Source organism: Lemur catta, chromosome 2 (genome assembly GCF_020740605.2).
Source record: "Lemur catta isolate mLemCat1 chromosome 2, mLemCat1.pri, whole genome shotgun sequence".
In the NCBI taxonomy this organism is placed as follows: Eukaryota; Metazoa; Chordata; class Mammalia; order Primates; family Lemuridae; genus Lemur; species Lemur catta.
In genome coordinates, this window is record NC_059129.1 from 123056582 (window position 1) to 123081428 (window position 24847).

The 24847-nt window shown below is 39.2% G+C and overlaps 1 protein-coding gene across 1 annotated transcript; it reads right to left on the bottom strand.

Moving 5' to 3' along the window:
• Positions 1-5892: 5892 nt before the first annotated feature.
• On the bottom strand, positions 5893-20166 carry MTFR2 (mitochondrial fission regulator 2). Its single transcript, XM_045544423.1, has 8 exons — positions 19852-20166; positions 18989-19105; positions 15146-15250; positions 13915-14027; positions 12744-12979; positions 10833-11187; positions 7578-7752; positions 5893-6020 (listed from the first exon to the last, which is right to left on the bottom strand). The coding sequence occupies exons 2-8, from the start codon at positions 19049-19051 to the stop codon at positions 5982-5984; spliced, it is 1086 nt and encodes a 361-aa protein (XP_045400379.1). The 5' UTR covers positions 19052-19105; positions 19852-20166; the 3' UTR covers positions 5893-5981.
• Between the last annotated feature and the right edge of the window lie 4681 nt (positions 20167-24847).

A 24847-nucleotide genomic window follows, 5' to 3' on the forward strand; every position in this document is an offset into this window, starting at 1 on the left:
TCCCAGGTTCAATCCCAGCTCTTCCACTTAGTAGCAACTGACCTTAGACAAGCTACTTGAGTTCCCTAAGTTCCATTTTCTTCATCTGTAAAACGAGGTTAACGATATCTCTCTTGAATGGTTGTGATTAAATGAGATAACCTATATACTTAGCACCATTCTTTGCACACTGAAGTGCTCACTAACTGTTGGCTCTGATTGTCGTTTGGATGCAGGAGGAAATGAGATGAATAAGACCCAGTTTCTAGCCTCACATTACCCAGAAGAGCCCAGCGGAGCTGGAGAGAGATAGACCAGGAAGCAACTGTAACTGCAATAAATCCAGGGGCAGACAGAAGTCTCTGGTTCCGTGTGGAACCTAAGTGGGAAATGGTCATATCTGCTGCTTGGCAGGGCACGGGTGGGGGGATGTGGTGAGTTAAGGAAAGACTTCTGAGGACAATGCTCTTTCAACCGTGTCTTGAAGGATGAGTAGGAATCCCCACATGGTAGAAACAGCTAAGGGGCTTTGGAGTCCAGATGCTGATGCTGCTTTTGGAGCCTGGGAGACCCCCTGTGAAGTCAGATGGCGGGGTCGGGGTGGGGGGTGTCCACTGTGGGGAGGGGTTGGCTTATCAGTTAAGAGCTCGGACTCTGGAGCAAACTGCCCAGGTTTGGGTCTCTCGGCTTAGCAGCTTACTAGTGGTATGTTCTTGAGTAAAGTGATAACCTCTCTGTTCCTCAGTTTCCTCCTCTGTTGAAAGGGAGTATGATGGCAGGTATCTCATAACATTATCATGAGAATTTAACAAATTAATGCTTGTGAAGTGGCTAGCACAAATTGTTTGATGAATTTAGCTATTATGATTAATTATCATCATCCGTGACCACAGACAGCAGGATTAGGGAAGGCAGACGGAATGGTTTGATCTCCAGGGAGGAAGGTTTGGCATAAGCAGGCATAGCACAGCCCCCTCGCTAGCAGCCGCTCAGGGCACGGCTGAGAGCTCAGCAGTGAGGGGTGACCTGAAGGGGTAGCCCGGCTCACAGCAAAGGCTGAAACTGCGTGGGACGGAGAGGGCTGTCCCACCCAGAGGATAGGCCCTGGCATACTGGCCCCTGTGCCACACACCGTCATTCCATGTCCCAGCAGACAGGTCAGGATTAGCTTTCAGTCAACCTTATCATCTCAGCTGTCGGAAGACCCTGGGAACACACAAGGAAGGAAAAATGAAGGGAGGGTGATCTTTTAAACAAGTACAATGTATTTGGAAGCACTTATTCGCATGCATAAGTTATGGTATACCTAATAAAAATTTCCACCACTTTTACTTACTAGTCTTTACTGAGATAAAAATAAAAACCATAAACATATTCAAAATAAGTCCTGTGCCTTTCCCTAGTAGTTAAATAAATAATTGTACTCAAACTGAAGAACTTGTGAGAGTCCCACTGCAATGTTGAAGTCTGAAAATTAAGCAATACTATCCCTTGCTTTCATCGTTGAATTGTATAGAATATTTATTTGTTGGGAAGAGTTGAATTAGCCTGATGACATGAGTAATCTCAGATCTATCAAGGATATGGCTAGTCATAATTCATGAATGCCCTTTAAAATAAACTGCTTTTGCAATTAATACTAAAGTTAACATTGCTTTGTCTATAATTTCCAAAAATTTGATAGCTGAATGTGATTAACAAGTTGGCTGTTGCCACCAGCCTGGGTGCGCTCGGTGTTATACTGTCCTCTTGTGGTGACTATGGAAAACTGCAGTCTGCGGGTTTTTTCCTCTTCTGGTATCTTGTTACATTATTTTGTGGTGCTTTACACATCCCTGTAAGCTGCCTTAAATTCTTTCTGGAACAAGGCAAAGTCTAAATAAATAGATAAGCAAACTTATAAAATGGAAGTGTTGCCTAGTGGGTACAAGCATGGATTGGGAAATCCATCTCCCTGGCATGGGTATTACCCAAAGCAGGTAAGCTTTTTACCTAAGCTCTTAAAGCCTGGGCACCACCACAGGACTGTCGCCAGCTACTCCGGAGGCTGAGGCGGGAGGATCTCTTGAGCGCCAGTGTTCGAGACTAGTCTGGTGAAATAAAAAACAAAAATCCCAGCTCTGCCACTGACCCAGCTGTGGGAACCTGGGCTAGCTACTGAGGGGGAGGTGGGCTCTCTGTGCCGGGTTCCTCCTCTAGAACATGAGGGTAGCAGCCTCCACTCCACAGTGTGGGTGCCATGGAAAGCACTAAGGGCAGAGCTGGTCCATGGGAAGTGCCATTCAAAATGACAGCTATTGCTACTGCCTTTACAGCCCATTCCCAAGTACAGTGTAGCAGGAGTTTCAGGGACCCGCTGCGTCCAGCCCAAGGAGCAACTCCTTGGTAAGAATATTTGACACAGTACAGAAACTGAAAGCACAACCGAGCCACCCCTGATTATGTCTTTTTTCACCGGAGCAAGTAAGTCATGAATGTCACTGTCGTACATGGGACCTTGCAGCACATTCCGTCTGGCCTCTTTGTTACACAGTTATCACCCAGAGAAGTGACAACTCAGTTCTCCTGATTCCCTTCCATGATGGGATAACTGCTCAGTGCTCTGAGTCCTGGTGAACACAAGGAATTTCCATGAAGAGGAAAGGACAAAGCTGTGACCAACCAGCCAGAGGTTACTGGCTCCTGGTCTTGCCCGAGCCACCGCACAAGTTGCTGAGGAATGGGCCACACGCAAGCCCGTAGGCACAGACAGGAATAGAGCTTAAAAGACAGGAAGGCTTTCCTACCCTACCTCACCCCCGATTTTAGAAAAGCAAACACTCTCAAGAAGGTAAGTATAAGAACTAGCCCGATTGAAGGATGACAGGGCAGTGGGTACTGGGAATGCTGGACAATCTGTACTACTTGAGCTAACTGCAGTGTAAGGCAGGCTTTATAACTTAGGGCAGGCTCTGATGTCTGATTCAGTGGCTCTGCAACATTTCTAGACTCCATGTCCTCCGTGATGGCCTGTGATGCACCACCATGATCTGTCTTCAGACCTGAAAACCCTCTCTGGAAATTGCCCTTGTTCAAGGTCATTCCCCTCCCCCAACGTTCAGTCAATGCAAATGTGTAAAGACCCAGAACCCCCAGAGCAAATGGGCTCCAGGGCCCCCAAGGGATGTGCTAAGGCCCTTGTTGAGACGGTGTCACAGCTCAGCTGCCCCCTCGCCCTCCTGCCTCCTTCCTGGCATGGGTATTACCCTAAGGACACACCGGAGGCTTCCTGCACATTCATCTCCACTTCCCAGAGAAACCAACCTTTATATTTTCTGATGTAAAAAATCCACACTTCACTCTTCTTGACCTCTTTGGGGGTTTGGGGGGGAGGTAGGGGTCAATTTAAAATAAACCCATTGCATATTTAACCTCTCCAATCCAAAGAGAGTGTGTACTTCATATCCAGCAAAAATATTTAAATGGTCTTTCCCCTTTGCTGCCATCTAAATTATCTTTGTGCAAATGGCTGTGTCTCCCCAAGCCTCATTCCAATGGCCTGAATGCTTATGTCCCTCCAAAATTCATGATGAAATCCTACCTAACTCCCAAGGTGATTGTATTAGAAGGTGGGGCCTTTTGGAGGTGATTGGATGAAAAGCCTCGTGATTGGAATCAGTGCCCTTATAACAGAGACCCCAGAGGGCGAGCTCACCCCTTCCACCGTGTGAGAACACAAGAAGGCACTGTCGGTGAACCAGAAAGCAGGCCCTCACCAGACACTGAATCTGCCAGAGCCTTGGTCTTGGACTTCCCAGCCTCCAGAACTCTGAAAAATAAATTTCTGTTGTTCATAAGCCACTCAGTTTTAGGGTATTTTGTTATGACAGCCTGACTAGACTAAGACAGAAATTTTTAGATTTAATAGAACATATGTATATATTCTCATTGTAAAAGCAAGACCTTTCGATACCCCCTCCCCAACATTCCCTGCCATGATTTTCAATTTGGGGTCCCCTCTAGATTGTGATACACTTTCAGGATGTTGTGTCTCCGTTCCCTGCGTGAAAACCACTGCTATTATCTTCATATTTCAACCATCGAGATTTTGAATAGCATCAACTTTCTGCAGTCTATAATATAAAACCCATTTTTTCATTTTCCAAATGTAAGATAGTATTAGAATGCTTTGTCAAACACCTTACTTAGTTCATGGGGATTAACTAACAGGAAATTGGGAAGGAAAATGCAACCTAGTTTAAGGCATCTGAGGAAGAGAAAGAAGACTCTTCTTCTAGGCCAAGTGAGAAAATTAATGTTTTAGAATCAGGAAAAGAAGCTAGTATTTATGTAACTTGCAAAAGAAAGTTTCAGCATTCACAGTATATTTAAATAAGTTTTAAAAGTAATCAAATATGAATCTTATGAACAATTTAGGTTTTAGGTAATTTATATATAGGTTCATGATGAAGGCCTAAAGTGAATCCTGAACCCTTAGGAACTCTGCAGTAAACACAAGTTACCCCAAATTAGGCCATTCACCAGGCTTCCTGAAGGGAGATTTTAGGGAATATGACCATGTGTCCCCAGCACACCAGGAGTCAGACTTTTAAAAGTGGGGAGCCCAAGGTCAACTCAATCGCAATACATCATTGGTATTGAAATATGCTTTGAGAAGGCAGGAAATTCATTCTGAAGTAGAGCAGAAAAGTCCTCAAAAATTTCAATTTGAGGTTTATCAAGAAATACAAATACTTTATTTGGCAGAGGATGGTAGCTTCCAAAGGTAGAAACAAATGATTTTGCCTGCAAGTAACAGAAAGCCCACAAGGCATATTTTTCTCATATGTCTTTCTCTTACAGCAAGAAGTCTGTTCAACAGCTCAGCAATGTCAGGGTTCACATCTCTGGGATTCGAAGCCTGTTCCTCATGGTCATAAGATGACTGCAGTATGGCCACTCTTACCTGGAAAGTGGCCAGGGAGAAGGGGGTTGGAAATGGAGGTGGGCCAGGCAACCAACCCTCTGCCACAGCACAAGAAAACTGGGCAAGTTGGGCTTTTCTGAAAGCAGAGAGCCTGGCAAAATGGGTGAGTGCTGAGTGCTCTCTGGCCATTGCACAGGCAGAAGGGTCTAGGGAAACATGGAAATTTCCATATCACAGTAGTATGTGGGTAAAGAGAGACAAAATACCTATTGCAGATATATGTGTTTCATTAATATTACCCAAGAAACCTACAGAACTCCCTCTCCCAAAAAAGAGGTCAGATTTCACAAAGTAGTAAGAAAACATTTGCATTGTAACAAGACACAACCAAGTTCAAAAGGCACGTTTATTTTACTCTCTGTTTACAAAGGAACAGAATATAAATGTAATAAGGAACAAAAAATGACAGGCACACATATTTACATAGCAAGTATAGGTAAAACTTGTCAAGAAGACTTTAAATACTTCTTTTAGCATTTAACAGTCAAAATAAGTTTCTAAGAATAATTTATCATCTCAGAAGTTTTAAAAGGCTAAACTTACACAATTTAAACTATGACTGTCTTAATGAAAAAGTATAATTTTATCCTCTTTGAAAATCTCCAAGTTGCTGGAAGACAAGTAAACCAGATCACTATCAATTTTTTTAAAGATGCAAAGGTTCTTAAATTAAGAATTCATAATTGCTTAGGAAACTTATTTGAAGTATGTATTCTGCATGTGTGCTGAATAATATATTCATATTATTAACATACATGAAAAAATCCATACACCTAACTGTCATCAGTAGTCAGTTAATTGCTGGCTCTTCCAAAACCAGAAACAGGTATCCTTACGAGTCAAGGCTCTTCAGACCTCTGAACTAACATATCCCAGTACACAGACTTCATTTAACTGCATTCAACAGAAGAGAAGATGCTTTGAAATGTAGTGAAAGACAGGCTGGCATTTTTCTGCAATCTTTCCTTCCAAGTGTAGACACAGCTCTTACTGCGGACACCTTGGTCAACAGCTTTTGTGTTTACCAGTTCTTTCTTTAGTTCAGTCCTTCTGCCTGCGAAATGTGATGTCCAAACTGAAATAAAGCAAATGTTTAACACAGAAATTATTCTAATGTTAAAAAAAAGATTGAGAAGTACCAGGTGACCCTTTGAGGTTTGATTCATTCAACAGCAAATAGTCATTTGAGAGTCAGCTCTGCAGAGCCGAGGACACAAAAGTGAGAGAGACACTCGGCACCACAGACTGAGCTCCCAGTCAACTACAATTTGAGTCCCTACATGTCTAGCCTCAAATTAGGTGCTACGAAATACATAAAGAGATGATTCTTTCTCTAAAATGCTCATAGTTGGTTGGAAAGAAAGCGCAAAGAGACACTGAACAAACAGCAAGCAGCATGAGACAACCCAGTGATACTGCATGTATCCACTATCACTGGGAAATAGTATGTTCCATCTAAGTGAACTTCTTAGATAACTGCAGGTTTTCAAACACCTGAGAATTTGTCTTTGCTCTGCCCCTTAGATGTGGGATTATGGGCTCTATGAGGCTCATTTTCCTCATGTGTAAAATAAGTAATATTCACCTCTTTTTTTTTTTAGGATATTGCTGTAAAGATCAAACGAGATGAGTGAAAAAAGTACTTTGCAAGTTATAAGTTGCTATACAAATATTAGTATTAAACATTTATTTTAGACACATTTGCATTTTTTATTGTAACAGTTCTAAAGGAAACTACATACTTTTCACCTTTCTAAATAGTTAAAAATATAATTGTGAGCCCACATGCTAAACATCAGATATAGTACACACACACACACACACACACACACACACACACACACCAGAGTAAGGTTAGGACAACTCTCCTCGCTGTTACACTCCTCAATGGCCACAAGCATTTGAGTTTTCCAGTCTCTGCCTCGGCTGATGTGGGTCACTCCTCAATGCCATCTACCTAACTTTAGACGCTGTCTCTCATCCACATTCCTCTTAGTCCCAAGGTTTATACTTATGTACTAGCTCAACCAAATTATGAGATGTGAAAACCCGCCCCCAAATTAGAATTATTTCTAAATATAAGAAAAGAGACTTCAAGGAAGGAGCAATCTTAAGGGTCAAGTGCTTGAAATACAGTATATGTCCTTTTAAGCATCCAGTAAGTGTTGTCCTTAAAGGTAACTATGATCCCATTTCCTTTTTTAAAAGCAGAGTTAACATTCTATTCAACTCAGTAATCCAAAGTCTTTATATGTGAATGAGAAAAATATTAGAGTATTCACATTCCATATGGTTAGGGTGAATCTTACTTCCCAGGTCCTCTCAAAGTTTCAAACACCCAGTTCATTCTGCAGACAACAACATCATATTGGCACCTTTCTAGGATAAATCATTATAAACTTATACAGAAGTATTTTTCAAATTAAGTGTTTTAATTCAGAAGACCTCATAAGGGCTAAAAGTGAAAATGAGTATGTAAAATTAACAAAAACAACAGAAACATGACCAGTGTCGGCAAACAATTGTATAGCACATTCTGCTTAATTACTTAAAGAGAACTTGAACACAAAGCTATTGTCATGAACAGTACACCTGAGAACTGAAAAATGAATTTTACATTATTATAGCTTACCCTTGAAGTTTCTGGACTAGAAAATGGGGAAGACTCCCAAGATCTATTTTCTTTCTCAAAAGAATCATCTTCTTGGAAGGCAAATTTCTGCTTAAGTGCATGAGATATTACAGACACTGGATCCCAATGTGAACTTCGTCTTTTCCTTTTACGAATGGGTCTACCACCAGGTGACCTATTTTTTTAAAAAATTGAATAAATTAAAACTTTGATGTAATTTTAGCTCCTTGTTGACACATAGCAGAAATATAAGCAGAATATATTACAATCTAATTAGTTTTCATGAGATTGAAGACTAATTAATCTTCAAGAAATTTTCACCATGGAATAAGGAATCTGGAAAGCACAATGAATTAAGAATCAGAAAACCAAGAAACCATGTGGGCTGGGGCTTTACCACAAACTTGCTATGACCTGGGATTTGTCAAATATCACTATGCTGAAGATCTTTATTAATTTTCTAATTTTCCAGTAGGTAGGAAAATTTGAAGAAATATTTAAGAACCTTTAAAAGGATTAGAGTTCATGAAAAGAAAACCATTAGGCTACTTGTTCATGCATTTGGTCATTCATTCACTCCCTCTTCAATGAATGCCTACTATTCTATCAGGCTCCACTTTATGCTCTGGGGTATAGCAGTATTCTGCTCCCAGTTCGGAGGCAGGAGATCAATATACACATAAGCAAGATCATTTGGACAGTGCTAAGTGCTGTGAATAAAATAAAATAGGGAAATATGATAGTGACCAAGGACAGAATCACATTAGATGAGATATGATCAGGAAAAGCCTCTTTAAGGACGTGACAGCCTCTTTAAGAAACTGACAAGGAGTCAAAAAAACACCTGGTGGATGCATCAGGAAGTTAGCTTGGCATGTGTGAGAAAAGGAAAAAGAAAACCAGGTGTGGCTGGAGTGCAGGGGGCAACATGGGAAGTAGGAGATGAGGTGCACGAGAGGAGCAAGGCTGGATCCTGGAGGGTCTTGCAGCCTCAACAAGGGCTCTGAAATTGACTCTAAGCACCATGGAAAACCCATGGAAGAGTTTGAAGCAGGGGAATGGCAAGATCTGACTTCAATTTGCAGAATAAGGAGGCAAAAATGAAACAGAGAGCCCAGTTAGGAGGCTATAGCAGAAGCCCACACTAGAGAAGATGGCGTAGCCCGGGGAGGAGGCAGTGGGCATCGGGAGGGAACACAGAGCCGAGCCATACGCTGCTGGAAAGGATGCGAGATAGAAAGGGAAAGAAGAAATAAGGATGATTCCTAGACATAGGGACTGAGCAAGTGGGTGACAGTGCTGCCATTTACTGAGACATGAAAGATGTGGGAAAGTTTACAGCAATAACTGCCTACATCAAAAAAGTAGAAAAGCTTCAAATAAACAACCTAACGATGCATCTCAAAGAACTAGAAAAAAAAGAGCAAGCCAAACCCAAAATTAGTAGAAAACAAGAAATAATAAAGATCAGAGCAGAAATAAATGAAATTGAAAACAAAAAAATACAAAAGGTCAACAAAACAAAAAGTTGGTTTTTCAAAGAGATAAACAAAATTGACGCACCTATTTAGCCGAAGTAAGAAAGAGAATATGCAAATAAAAATCAGAGATGAAAAAGAAGACATTACAACTGATACAGAAATCCAAAGGATCATTAGAGACTACTATGAGCAACTACATGCCAATAAATTGGAAAACTTAGAAGAAATGGATAAATTCCTAGACACATACAACCTACCAAGATTGAACCAGGAAGAAATCTGAATAAACCTGAATAAATAAACCAATAACAATTAAAAAGATAGAAGCAGTAATAAAATGTCTCCTGTCAAAAAAAACTCCAGGACTTGATGGCTTACACTGCTGCATTCTACCAAGCATTCAAAGAACTAAGAGCAATCCTACTGAAACTATTCCAAAAAATTGAGGAGGAGGGATACTCCCAAACTCATTCTATGAGGCCTTTATCATCCTGGTACCAAAACCAGACAAAGACACAACAAAAAAAGAAAACTACAGGCCAATAACTGATGAACACAGATGTAAAAATCCTCAACAAAATACTAGCAAACCAAATTCAACAACACACTAAAAAGATTATTCATCATGATCAAGTGAGATTCATCCCAGGGATGCAAGGATGGGTCAACATATACAAATCAATCAATGTAATGCATCACATCAACAGAACAAAGGACAAAAACCATATGATCATTTCAATTGATGCTGAAAAAGCATGTGATAAAATTCAACATCCCTTCATAACAAAAAAACTCTCAAAACACTGAGTAAAGAAAGAACTTATCTCAACATGATAAAAGTCATATATGACAGACCCACAGTGAGTATCATACTGAATGGGGAAAAACTGAAAGCCTTTCCTCTAAGATCTGGAACAAGACAAGGATGCCCACCTTCACCACTGTTATTCAACATAGTACTGCAAGTTCTAGCTACAGCAATCAGACAAGAGAAATAAAGGGCATCCAAATTGGAAAGGAAGGAGTCAAATTATCCTTGTTTGCAGGCTATATAACCTTATATCTATAGAAACCTAAATGTCCACAAAAAAACTATTGGAATTGATAAACAAATTCAGTAAAGTTGCAGGATACAAAATCAATATACAAAAATCAGCAGCATTTCTATATGCCAACAGTAAACAATCTGAAAAGGAAACCAAGAAAGTAATCTCATTTACAATAGTTACAAATAAAAAAAAAAATACCTAGGATTAAACTTAACCAAAGAAGTGAAATATCTCTACAATGAAAACAATAAAATATTGATGAAAGAAATTGAAAAGGACACAAAAAAGTGGAAAGATATTCCATGCTCGTGGATCAGAAGATTCAATATTGTTAAAACTTCCATACTACCCAAAGCAATATTATAAAGATTCAATGCAATCCCTATCAAAATGCCAATGACATTCTTCACAGAAATAGAAAAAGTAATCCTAAAGAAGTGTATGTGTGTGTTGGGTAAAATATCTAATAGAATATGTTCCTGATTTTCTACAATGGGAAGTAAATATAATTAAAATATCAAGAAATAGCAAAAGTATGTTGTTATAAAAACATAGAGATGAGACACTAGATGAAATAGTCTAAAAAAACTGAAAGTGACTATCTCTGGGAGGGGTACTCAGGATGAAGAAAAATAAGAAAAAAGATTTATATATGTTAACTGTCATAAATATAATTTTTCTAAAAACATCATTGATAAAATCTCATTTCTCAAATTACAACATACCGTTCGATAGCACGAAGCTTAACCTTATTCATATCCTTCAGAACATCCAGCATATTTGGAACATCTTTATTTCTCTGGGTTTTTGAATGACTATAGTCGGTCTTACTAGCACCTGGGTGCTGTTTGTTAATTTCAGTCACTGAATTATCTGAGTCACAAATATTATTAGATCCTGGTTGTGTGAGAGGAAAACATGGAGGCTGGAGAGAAGAAAGCTGAGGAGGAAGTGGTGGTGGAGGAGGAGGAGAGGAAAGCGCTGGACTTGGAAACTCATCTGGTTCCACACACAGCTGACCAGCCCCCGATGAGGGCATTTGTCCCAAACTTATGGTCCCATCATTCAAGTCCAAGGAGCCTAAAAACAAAGTAGTTAAAACATCATGCAAAATTCTCATGTCATAATATAACACTAATTAGAACCAAACAGGAGCATTTCTGTAATGCTATTAAAATAGCAGGAAGGAGAATCAATCCCATCTACTCAGTAACATGTATAAGAGTCAAGCCAAACTGTAAATTCATTTTTTAATGCAACTGGGAATTTTCAGCATAGGTCCAAAAGGTAGGAGGCGAAGGAGAACGCATTTTAAAGAGAAAATAAAAAGTGATTTTCAGTAATTCATATAATCTGAACTTCATCCTCCATTAAAAAAAAAAAGCTAAAACACAATCAACAACTTGTAGTTAGAAACACTCAAACTGAGACATCCACTCTATAATGACACTGGATAAACAAGCATATTATTTTCTAGGCGAGAGCCTAAGATGGGTACTAAGTATTTAATTTTTTCATAATAGATTTGCTCCTAAAGGACTATCAATACAAATGACTGGTTTTTTCAAAGTTTATATTTTTTATCATTTTATTTATTATGTATAAATATAAATCATTGTATATTAATTTATATATAAATTACATTATAAATATACATTGCAGAATTATATATTACATAAATTACATGTGTATATATGCATTTGTATTTGCAATCATTGCAAATATGATTGTCTTTGCAATCATATTTATACACAGCCCTTACAAACAAATCCATTGTGAAAAGCACTCAGTACCTATGTTGCTTTATATTTTATATACTCACATCCACACATACGTGTGTGTTTTTAAAGCAAGTTACATCTCTAAAAATTCAGAAAAGGATCATCTGGAAAACATTATTCAACTTGGTGGAAGTGTAGCAGCAATAACTAAAAACTATAAATATATGAGGCCTCAAACCTATGTTCCTCTTTTTTTTGAGACAGGGTCTTGCTCTGTCGTCCAGGCTAAAGTGTAGTGGGGTCATCATAGCTCACTGGAACCTCAAACTCCTGGGCTCTAGCGATCCTCCTGCCTCAGTCTCCCAAGTAGCTGGGACTACGGGTGTGTGCCACCACAACCGGCTAATTTTTCTATTTTTTGTAGAGACGAAGTCTTACTCTTGCTCAGGCTGGTCTTGAACTCCTGTACTCAAGTGATTCCCCCTACTCCTGCCCCAGCCTCCCAAAGGGTTAGGATTACAAGGATGAGGCACCACACCCAGCCCCTATACTCCTCTTTCAAACCAATGCATTCTTCGTCTTTAATCTCTAATGCTTGTCTGAAGAGCTAGAAAAGCTTACTTAGAAGACACTTTTTAATACAAAAATACAATCTTCAGTAATATAGCTAGCTCCTCTTCAAGCCAAAGCCATCTCCCTCATTACAAAAATGTGTCTTGATTTATTCTGAATAAGCACCAGCTGTAATAATTTTATATACCCAACATCCTTTTATGATACATTTAATGTTTACAGTTACTATTCAGGATTGGACTCACTTAAATACTAGATGTTACTATATGTAACATAGTGTATACAGCAATAGGCTAAACCATGAGTATCATTTAACACAAACAAAAATCCAATATTACTTACCAGAATTTGCACTATTTTTCAGTTCTTGCATTTCCACAATTGCAGCAATCTGAGAGCGAAGAAAAGTTAGCTCATTTTCAAGGGCAGCTATTTTTTTAATTGCATCTTCCTTTACAGGCAGATCATTTTTCACTGGTTTATTATGTCTTAGAGCAGGTGACAGTGGATCCCAAACTGGTGGCAAAGGATGGAAAAATTCAATTTTTTCCTCTTCCTCATTTTCCCATATACTATTTCTGTGGGTGAAAGGAAGAAAGAAATAAAGGGAGGGATGTTTTCAATCCAAAGAAGAATAAACTCTTTCAGGAAAAGCAAAAGAAAACACAGTAAAATCAGAGCAACTCTCTCCCCTATGACTGTCTCTAGTCTCACTGAGGACAAACACAGCTTATTTAGCTTTGCATTCTCAACATGAAGGACAGACTCCAGCCTCTAACAGATGACCAATAACTGGCCAGGGAATGAAAGAACAAACCTTGCTTTTAGGTTATAAAACAAAAACAATTATCCTGTAATTGCTCTGCCTATGAACTTGAAACACAGAGAAGTTAATTTATTTAGAAATTTTACATAAGGTACTACAGGGTCTTACATTCAAGATTATGTTAGAGGTAAGTTTATGGTCTTCTTTTTGGAAATTGATAAACCAGTTTGATACAAGTTTAACCAAAATATTTGAATGATTGACATGAATTGTGGTTATAGCCTGTATCTGAATATACTAACACATAGGTTAGTACTCCCTAGGAGTAACACATCCAAATATTGAAATATATTTAACAGCATTGCCTGGTACATGGTAAGCACTATATAAGTTTTGGCTAAAGATATAAAATATAATAAATCTAGTATCCAGTATAAAAAGTAGAATGAACATGATTCTGATACCACTTTAATAATCATTCCCTCCTAGGCCTGGTATTAGGTTTAAATGTATTTTAAGAAAAGCTGGCTAAAAACTGAGAAACAACCAATTATCCTTATTAAGAAGATATTAGTAGGACACAGCACAGTACAGAGATAAAGCAAAAAAGCTCAATCAATATGAATGAACTTCATGGTATATAGTTGCACATTTGTCCATTAAAAAAATAATGGACAAACTTCAACACATGCAAGAATTCAGGTTATAGCCTATACCCCACTTCCCAAGATAAGCGTATAAAATTACCGAAATCTGAGATAACTGGATTCTTTATCATTTGCCACACACAAAACATCAGCAAAAGATGGAACAACAGATCCACAGTTATCAGAGTCCACAGAGTTCAAGAATGGGATCAACTAAAGTAAAAAGAAAAAAAAAAAGTCAGAGCTCTGCAGGAAGTCAGGGGAAGACAAACACTCCATTGCATTAAATAAGTTAATCTAAAAGAAAAAGGATATTCAACAAAAAAAATGCACCTGTTAGCAAGAAAAGATACTGGGAAAAATTAAAGTCTAAGCATGCAGCAATATTCTCTCCCCTGGTTAATCTCATTTAGCATAAAACAAAAAAGAAAAGAAGCAGCTCGGGTCTTGCTCACATATGCCTATCTGTGAAAGTAATTACAGTCATGCATGGCATAACATTTCAGCCAGTGATGGACCACATAGACACGGCACATATGCAACGCAGTGTAGCTGAAAAATCCCCATTGCCTGGTGTTTACTATACTTGTTATCATTATTTTAGAGTGTACTCCTTCTACTTACTAAAAAAAAAAAAAGTTAACTGTAAAATAGCCTCAGGCAGGTCCTTCAGGAGGCATTGTTACCAGAGGAGATGACAGTGCCATGCGTGTTATTGCCCCTGAAGACCCTCCAGTAGAACAAGATGTGGAGGTGGAAGACAGTGATAATCCTGACCCTATGTGGGCCTATGTTAATGTGTGTGTGTGTCTCACACTGACTTACCCAGAGCAATTTCCAGTCCTGTAAGCTGCATTCATGGTAAGTTCCCTATTCAAGTGTACCATTTTTTATCTTTTATTCCATATTTTTACTGTACCTTTTCTATGTTTACATGTTTAGATACACAAACACTTAGCATTGTGTTACAGTTGCCTACAGTACTCAGTCCAGCAATATGCTGTACAAACTTGTAGCGTAGGAGCAACAGGCCACACCATATGGCCTGGGTGTGTAGTAGGCTATATCACCTAGGTTTGTGAACTCTATGACATGTTCACACGAGGAAATGATGCATTTCTTTGAATGTATCCCCACCTTTAAGCGACACATGATTGTATTTAAATAGATAAAACCCACAAAAACATACGTGAAATGACTTGTTTCCAGAGGTAAACTAAAGGTTTTGGCTCGCAGGCAACATTTCTTCCTTTGTTGTTCTACCCTATATCCATACGAATACCTAGGATTATTTTACACAGTGCTTAAACAATGCACGTTGACTAACTTACCTCAAAATTAGGTCTTCGACAAGGTTCTAATGGAAGCATTTTCCCAATAATACGAACGATACTCCGAGTTGATCCATAGTCTTTATTTTCCCAAATCAGCAAAACCTATTTAAAGATAAAGCATTATTTTAAATGTACTCTGATTAAACATGTTTACATATCTATGAAAAAAGGGAGATGTAAGAGATGCAATAACATTTATTTTTAAAAAGAAAATATAGAATGGCATACTCAAAGTATCTTCTTCAAAGAATTAACTTTATTAATATTTGTCTTTTTTTAAAAAGGGATAGGAGTGGCCGGGCGTGGTGGCTCACGCCTGTAATCCTAGCACTCTGGGAGGTCAAGGCTGGTGGATTGTTTGAGCTCCAGGAGTTCAAGACCAGACTGAGCAAGAGCAAGACCCCATCTCTACTAAAAATAGAAAGAAATTATCTGGCCAACTAAAAATATATATAGAAAAAATGAGCCAGGCATAGTGGCGCATGCCTGTAGTCCCAGCTACTCAGGAGGCTGAGGCAGTAGGATTGCTTGAGCCCAGGAGTTTGAGGTTACTGTGAGCTAGGCTGACGCCACGGCACTCACTCTAGCCAGGGCAACAGAGTAAGACTCTGTTTCAAAAAAAAAAAGGATAGGAGTAAACATATATACATTCCAGGAAAATCTTTTTAAAAAGTACCACAATTCATTTTGTTCTGTTTCTGATAATATCCAAATACCTTAAGGTACTTTGTTCAGAAAAACTGCCTCCTCTGCCGCTACCTAAAAATCCCATCTTTTGGCCCAATCAAAAATTGACAATTTCAATTTATCAAACAATGAGGTAATACAGAGTATTCTTACGTAATTTCCTTTAAAGGAGAAATAAAAAGGGGAATAAATAAATCAGGTCTTAGACAATTCAAATAGTTATTTACATACAGAAGAATTTATCTGCTGGAAGGTGGTTCTTGAAAAGGTATTAGAAGTGAAACGTGCTACTATAGCTCAAATAATACTTTGTCCTTTACCTTGGACTTCCCATATTGGTGTAAACTATTGCCACAGGAACCTCCCCCCCCACCTCAAAAAAAAATAACAACATAATAAATTGGACCTTTCATCGTTTTCCTAAGATCCCATAATAAGGACAAAGTTTAGGATGAGCAACAGATATAAGTAACATCCTCATAAAAATATCCAATAAGCAATATATCTGGTAAGCAGATAGATAACACAGTTCTGGAACTCAGGACTAAAACTGACATTAGAAAAATGGATTTGGGAATCACTGACATACTGAATACATGATATAGGTAAAAATCAAAGGCACAGGCCTAAGCAAGACTAGAAAAAAAGATTTGGAAGTCGTCCGCATGTAGCATCCTTCTGAACAAAGTCATGCGATTCCTCTGCTTTTAAATGGCAACAGCTCTAAATTTATCTGATCAAATCCAAAGCCTAGCTCACAGCAACCTCAAACTCCTGGGCTTAAGCGATCCTACTGCCTCAGCCTCCCGAGTAGCTGGGACTACAGGCATGCGCCACCATGCCCAGCTAATTTTTTTTCTATATATATTTTAGTTGGCCAGATAATTTATTTCTATTTTTAGTAGAGACGGGGTCTCACTCAGGCTGGTCTCGAACTCCTGACCTCGAGCGATCCACCCGCCTCGGCCTCCCAGAGTGCTAGGATTACAGGCGTGAGCCACCGCGCCCGGTAGAGTTCTGATCTAACCAGTTTCCACCTATATTTAAATAGCCAATTCACATTCCACTACAAATTTGATTATTTCTGCTTTCATGAGCTTCCTATTCTGTTCTAAACTAGTTCCAATGAGTACCATACAATAGGATACATAATTACATGTGACTTTGTTTCACTGGTGGTTGTCTCTCCCCCATTAGATTGTGAACTCTTTGAGGACAGAGACAGGCTTGTATTCCTTTTGAATCCTTCAGGGCAGTAGTTATCAACCATGAGTTTACCAGAATCACCTCAGAGGCTCTCCAAAAGAAATATAATACAAGCCACATATGCAAACTAAATATTCTAGTAGCCTGATTCTAGTAGCCTGATTTGAAAACAGAAACAGGTGAAATTAATTTTCTTAACATAGTTTATTGAACTCAGTATGTATATACAGTTTGAATATTCCTTCTTCCAAATGCTTGGGGGCAGAAGTGTTTCAGATTTCAGATTTTTGAATATTTACATATATGTACATAATGAGATACCTTGGGGATGGGATCCAGATCTAAACACAAAATTTATTTGTGTTTTATGTACAGCTACACCTTATACACGTAGCCTGAAGGTAATTTTATACAATATTTTTAATAATTTTGTGCATGAAACAAAGTTTGTATACACTGAACCATCAAAAAGCAGAGGGGTCACTAGCTCAGCCACCCATGTGGACAATCTGTGGTTGTTTGGCATCACCATCATTCCTGACTCTGAATTTATATGCTACTGATATGCAATCATTTTCTTACATTTACTCACACATAAGTATTTTATGATAAAAAATATGATATACTATTAATACAGTGAAAAAATGTGTTAACTAGCAGCACAGTAGCATCACCAGAATACCTATATTATTATTTCAATAGGTAATCCATATTTTTTAAATCCTAAGATTATTTTACATTTTTTTCATACTAAGTCTTCAAAATCCACCTATAGCAGATCTGAATTCAGACATTTCAAGTACTTAAAAGTAACATGTGGCCAGTGGCTACCCTATCAGATAGCACAGCCTAGAGGATATAGATCCCAGACCTATTAACAGTAGAATCTTTGGAGGCTTGAGCACTTACATTTGAAGTGTTCTACGGACCATTCATATGTGCACCACTGCTAAGAACCATAAGCCCAGAGGCTTCACTACAGTGAGGGCTACGTACTGTACACATAGAATCACCCCAGAGTTGGGTTAACTTGAATGATACCTTCCTATCTTGCTCTGCAGTTTTCATCCTGACAAACTCCTGTCCTCGTCTCTCACTCCTTCATTGCCAACAGCCATCGTCATGATTATTATGATTTCCTCTCTTTCCTCTATTCCTAGTCCAGCACCCACATTTTGACTTTACTGATTTCCCTACCAAGCATGGATTTTCTGGTTAATTATTTCAGTGATATGTTCAGTGCCATTCAAAAATGGTTCATTCCTTTGATATTATGTATTCCCATGCTGCTAATGAATAAACTACCCTAACAACACTTAGCTAGAAAAAAAAAAATCACAAAACAATATTAAGAAAAACTGTAAGTCCATGATGACTTCAGCTGGTTCCTCACAGGTATTCTGCAATCCCTTCCTAACATGTTATGCAATATACTACATCATACAGAGCAATCTCCAATCTGAAATCTCTAACACCACCACTTCCATTACCTGCAAGTGACCTTGTCTCTGTACCACCTACAGAACCAAGGATATTGTCTTAGATGTAGATGTTCAACAAGTAGACAAAATTGGATTTGCTTATAATACTCAGGTCTAAGTCATCCTCTTTCCTTCACATTTACTCTGGATTTGTTAATAAAATACCTCAAATAGAACAGTTTTATTTATCTAAGCAATAAGTGTAATTCTGTGAAGGTCATGTCTATATTTTGCTTCCTTTGTATCTTCTCTTGGCATTTGACCTATCAGGTAAATAGCTTCTCAATAATCCTATCCCTTTTTAGACTTAAACTATTTAACTATACAACTGCAAACCCACCTTTGTTCCCCCTAAACAGAAGCAACAATTGCACCTTAAATTAAATGTTTACATATAAATCACTTTCAAAAGGAGACCCAAGAACAAATACAACAGATTCATTTAAATCCATTAAAAGACATTTACCTGGTCTATAGGGACACCAAAATATTCCAGCATCCTTCTTAAGATATTCAATATGAGAGACATTGATGAAGCAAATACAGAAGCAAATTCAAGGAAACATAATCAGTCTCTTGGTACCTTTGGGAAAAATTTTAGAAAATATTACTCTTGACAAAAAAACAATTGCCACATAAATTGTATTGAATATCCTAGAAGAGTCCTTTCATTACACATTACACACATCAACTAATTTCTCCTGGCCAGCATTATTTTGAAGAAAGTCAGAGAAAGAGGAAAGGAAAGGGAAGGGAAAGGAAAGGGAAGGGAAGCGAAAGGGAAGCGGGAAGGGAAGGGGGAAGGGAGAAGGGAAGAGAAAGGGAAGAGAAAGGAAGGGAGGAAAGAAAAGAGGAAGGAAGCGAGGGAGGGAGGGAGAAAAAAAAGAGAAGAGTAGAGTAGAGTGAGGCTGGGGTAGAGGCAGAGGATTGCAAAGGAAATTTTAATTTAGATACCAATCAACAACAGATTGAGTGGACATTTAGCAGGAAAGGCCTCAAGTTGCTTTCGACGCAAAGCTTGCTCTTTCCTAAAAGCTTTAGGCTGAGACTCATTAAAGGGGTGAGTTCCCCTGGCCCTTGCTTGAAAGCAGGCAAGGGCCCGACTCAAAGCTTTAACAAATGAACAGTAGCTCTTCTCACAATCGTATCGGAGTACCACCCATCACTCTTAGCTCAATTTAAAGACAAGGAGCAAGAATCCCAGATAGGTAACGTTATGGAGTCACCCCACTGGTGAGAGGCCACGACCAGAACCCGGTCGTGTCACTCTGGCTTTGGCCACAAGCTTCCTCCGGGGCTCTCCAAAACCAGCATGGTGGCCTTGCTCACCTTCCTCCGAAGCCGAGACTCCCAGCAATCACGAGAACATCAACGCGTTATGAATCCCTGACTCGGAATCCCCAGTCGAAGAACTCCGGAGAGCGCTGGTCCTGGTTCAGGAGAGTTCAGACGTCCACCCGGAGTCCGCCCGCGCGCTCCGGCTCGCGGGCCACAGGCGGCAACCACGCCCTCACCGAGGGGTATGAGGTCGACCCCGGGCGAGGCGCTGAGCTCCGTGCCCAGCCAGAGTAACTCCGCGGGAGGCGCAGCCACCTCCTTCCGCGTCCCACCAACCTACCGCTCGCCCCTACCTCAGGACCTACTTCCGCGTCCCTGGACGAAAATCAAACTCCGCGGGCCAGAACCCATATCCGACCTCATTGGACAAGGCTGAAGATCGGGGCTTCCGATTGGTCGTTCCATGACACCTGCCTATTCGCGGCAATTCGGACAGGCCTTCGAAGCTACCAAGTTTCTACTTCCCATGAGGGCGGGTCTTCCGCGAGGCAGCCAATAGAAGCCAACAGGCGGTTGGTGGGCGGGGCGGGCCACGCTGAGACGGTGACGCACGCGCAGAACACGGTTTTAGGTTTCTTAGGAGCTAAGTATTGGTGTCGTTTGAGCCCGGTGTTTTGGGGCTATCGCAGGCCCGGGAGCTGGGCTCGTGATCGGGAGTTGCTGCTCCACGCAGCTCTCCACGGGGAGTGTGTCGCCCACTACAGCTGGGCCCGAGGCGAACCCGCCCTCCCAAGTTCGCCTGATGCAGAGTCGCGATTTATTTTTTGGTCATTCCACTCGTTCATTCAGCGAATATCTATTAAATGCCTATGGGACTAACAGAAGCTAAGCACTACCCTCGAGGAAATCGATTTGCAGCAGTTAGGATTTTTCTTTCACGAAACGCTCCTACTTATCCAGGCTACCAAATATGGGCCGGACAAGTCCCCTGGCCTAGCCGAGGATGGCAAAGTGATAGCTATGTCATGACAGGCGATATCCCAGGTTTTACTTCTGCTTTGAGGTCACTGGCCTCATACGAAATAGCTTCCTTTTCTCTTATTTCAGCAAGAGGTGCATTGAAGTGACATGACAACTTAGGATAATCGTGCCTGCTGCTGACCTAATAAAAAAATGGGGAAAGTTTTAACTAATTTCTCCATGGCCGACATCATTTATTTAGTTATATGCCAGGCACCATTCTAAGCATGGAAAAATGCAGTAATGAGCAGGGACGGTCCTTCCCCTCCTGGAGCTTACATTCTAGTGGAGATCTCAGCTTTTTCTGAGCACCATGCATAAATAGCATCTCTCCTTTCTTACCCTTATTTTTCTTTATAGCACTTGTCACCGTATGTTTAATGCTCCCCCTACCACCAAACTAAATTGTAAACTCCATGAGAACAGGAACTTTGTTTTGATCCATGCTGTATCCCCAGTGCTTTAGAAGACTGTCTGGTATTTAATAGGCTATTCAATCTATTTATTTGATGGATAAAGCAATTGGATATGGAGTGAGAGAAAACAGATGATCAAGGATGATTTGGGACTAAGCAACTGGGCAAACAATAGAAATTATAGTGATATGCCCAGTAGTCTGAGCTGGATAAGAAAGTAGGGGCAAGAGAAGGGTGATGAACAATGTAAAAGAAGAAGGCAAATGATCAGAAACCCTACATGGAGTAAGTCACAATTTTCTCAAGTTCTTTGTTTTTCCCTTTTGCCCTCATAAGTGAATAAATTATGACTTTATAACCTACCCACTTTCTGTTCTCTTATTAAACAGCGCATATCGGGGCCAGAATGAAAATACAGCTGAGGACAATGGAAACCACTATTCCCTCAGCTGCTCAGCATTCCAACTATGATTTAGGTAGCAAGGTGGGCCCAGGTCAATGCTACATCCATGAATGATTTGCTGACAACTTTCCCCTAAATTATTTCTTCAGAGATCCTTCCAGTATTTTGCTTACTAAGGCATTCATATTACATTTTGACAATAACCTTTTATGAAATTTGACAATATTTTTATTGCTCATTTTTACGTGAATTCAGATTTTCCTGAACTCTTAGGATAAAGCTGAGTTTAGGAAAGCTATTTTGACTTCACAGAGCTACCTTTTCAGTTTCTGGATAGTGTTCACGAATATGGTGGCTTGCTTTGAGATTTTCCTGTGTTCCTCTCTTCCAGTTTAATGCAGGCCCTCTCCCTTTATTCTTTATCCTACTCAGTGTCACTTCAGCTTCAGTATGGTCTCCTCAGTGTGGGGCCTGTCCCTGGTGAGAGTCTTGGCAAGTCAGGTTTGACAGTGGTCCTGTGGCCACTTGTACCTCACTATAGAAGAGGACAAAATCCCAAAGTTTCAGCTGCTTCCCAGTGAATGGCTGTTGGCTAATTTAAGATTCTCCTGTTCTCAAGTCTGTCAGACACTGCCCCAATTCATCCCTCTACTCTCATAGAAACCAATACCAGGCAGGTTGGTGATTTGTCTTCAACTGCTGATATTTGAAGGTTCATAGAACCAGCTTAACACCTAATTTTATTGCTAACTGCTGTCCACAGGTATTTGGTTTTGCTCTCTAGCTGCCAACATTTTTCCAGAATCACTTATACATTTTCTAATAGTTAATTATTATACTATGTTCTGGATCCTCATGACCGTAATGTTTTCTTCATCTTGGTACACCCAATGCCAGACATAGTTTTTCAATGAATTCATGAACAAAGGCTAGAAAGGTATGTGCTCAAGAGCCAATTGCCCAGTGGAACTCCCAAGACTTGTGACCCAAGCCTGGTGAACTCAAATTACTATAATTACCCTAAGTAATGGGGCAGAATACAACATTCTACCACAGTAGGAAATAGCCTCTCCAACCTTAACCACAGGAGTCTCATGAAAGGGTGATCCAAACTGGGATGCACGTGCCCAGAAAGGTCTTCCCAACACCCCAAGTTATACATTTCAAAAAGAAGAAAAATACGTATGCCTTTTTCCTTCTGCCTTGCCTACACTTGAGGCTACTCAAAAGTAGTAGTAAAACAATACATAAATCTTGCCAGTGCAACTTACAAGATTACACACATCATAAGTTTCTTTATACCTTTACATTTATTCAAGCATATTTAAATACTGTTAGAGACTAAGTAAGACCAAGAGTCTTTGATATTAAAATGTTTCAAATTAAGTTATCCTGAAAAATTCCTCTGCTTTTTTGTACTGACAATAAAAAAGATTAGTGGAAACCAGTTTCCAACTATTTGTTAATATATCTACACCTACTAACACATCACTACAATAGCAATGTATATAGTTTTAAAATTATAAAATCTAAAGTAAATGTTTAAATACTAAAAGCAGGACTTTTAAAAATCTGAACCTTTAAATCATAGATCTACATAAAGTTTAGGTTTTGGTTAGCATTTGAATCAATAGGCCTTTATATTGTCTATAACTACTCACACTTTTTAACTGAACAAAAATATTACACTATAGCTAAACCTCTCTCAAAGCATAAAAGTGAACTGCATGATTTTTTCTGGCCCCACTATTTTTAGGACACTCATGACTTATGGATTCTGCCATCTGTTTTCTGATACATTCTTATGCTCACAAGTAGGGATGCCTTGACTCTTGTCAATCACTTCAAAAGAGTTGCTTAAAACCTAGAACTACGAACAGTTTAAAGGGTGTCCTTCCAGTTTCATTCTGCTTCTGGACCATCCATCCAGTCCAGCTATGCAGTAGGCCTCCTGATGTTTCCATTTCATTCTTCTCATGTTTAGTGATAATCCAACCCAAATAATTTTCAATATTGTCATGGTCCAATATGAACTTTAAATATCCATAAAAATTCCAAATAACTTAATCTTATAGCTAATGTCAAATTATTTATCATCCAAAGATTTGGCATGTCATAAAGGATATGGCATAAAGTCTTAAGATTTAAAATAAATGCTGTCTTGCTACACTTTTTTCTATGTTGTAATAGGAATGAACAGCTTAAATTTTTAAGTTACTACTGGTAATTTTAGTTGACAATGTCCAGTAAACCAAGAAAGCATAGCACTTTAGAGTGCAATGTAGTGTGCAATCCACAGAACTAGAAAAAAGTTCAGCCATCAGGTAACACAGCATGCCTGACAAGGAGCTAGCCAGATTCTCTATACCACCACACAAAATGTGCTATTCACAAGCCATGTTCTACCTTTTAAGTATCTAGTTGTCAAGTATCAGCTCATTATATTGAGCTAATAAAAATCTGAGCACCTATGGTTTTTTACCTACTGGCTCTGTCCTCTAAATATAAAATGAGGAGGCTGGACAAGGTGGTATCAAATACCATTCTCCTGGTCCCATGCGATTTGAATGACTCTTCTCTGGGAAAGCTCTTTAAGTACTTGAACATGGGTGTCATATCAAGGATCTACCTCAGTAATCACTTTTCTACAGTAAACTTACCTTTTCCAACTACTCACATGACATTATTTCATACCTAAAGCTCCTAGATCTCTATCCTTTAAATAAAAAAATAAACAATCTAACTTTTCTGTTTATTGCAATCTGAACTCTCCCGTTTGGCACATTTTTAAGACAGCCTACATTGCATTAGATTTTAGCCACAGCCATACAATTAACTGGCTTATTCCAATCAAACTTCTATAAATATGCAGTCAGCATTCTTGTATTTTAACTCAGGGAGCATTTATTACATACCTACAGTACGTACGCTATTTGAAATGCTTAAGTGCTAAAATTTTATTCTGGCAAAGACACAATAAAAGAATCCGGTTTTGTATATTAACTCCCAATTATTTGTAGCCTAACTCATTCAAAAAACGATAGGGCTCACGGATATATAAAATACATGTAAACATATAAGAATATATGTGTATGTAATGCATGAATAAAAATGAAAGAGGAAAGCACACTGCTTTCTTGTTCACTGCTCCTGTGCCTACTTCACAGAATTGAATACTGATCAAACTAATGAAACAAGACACAGAACT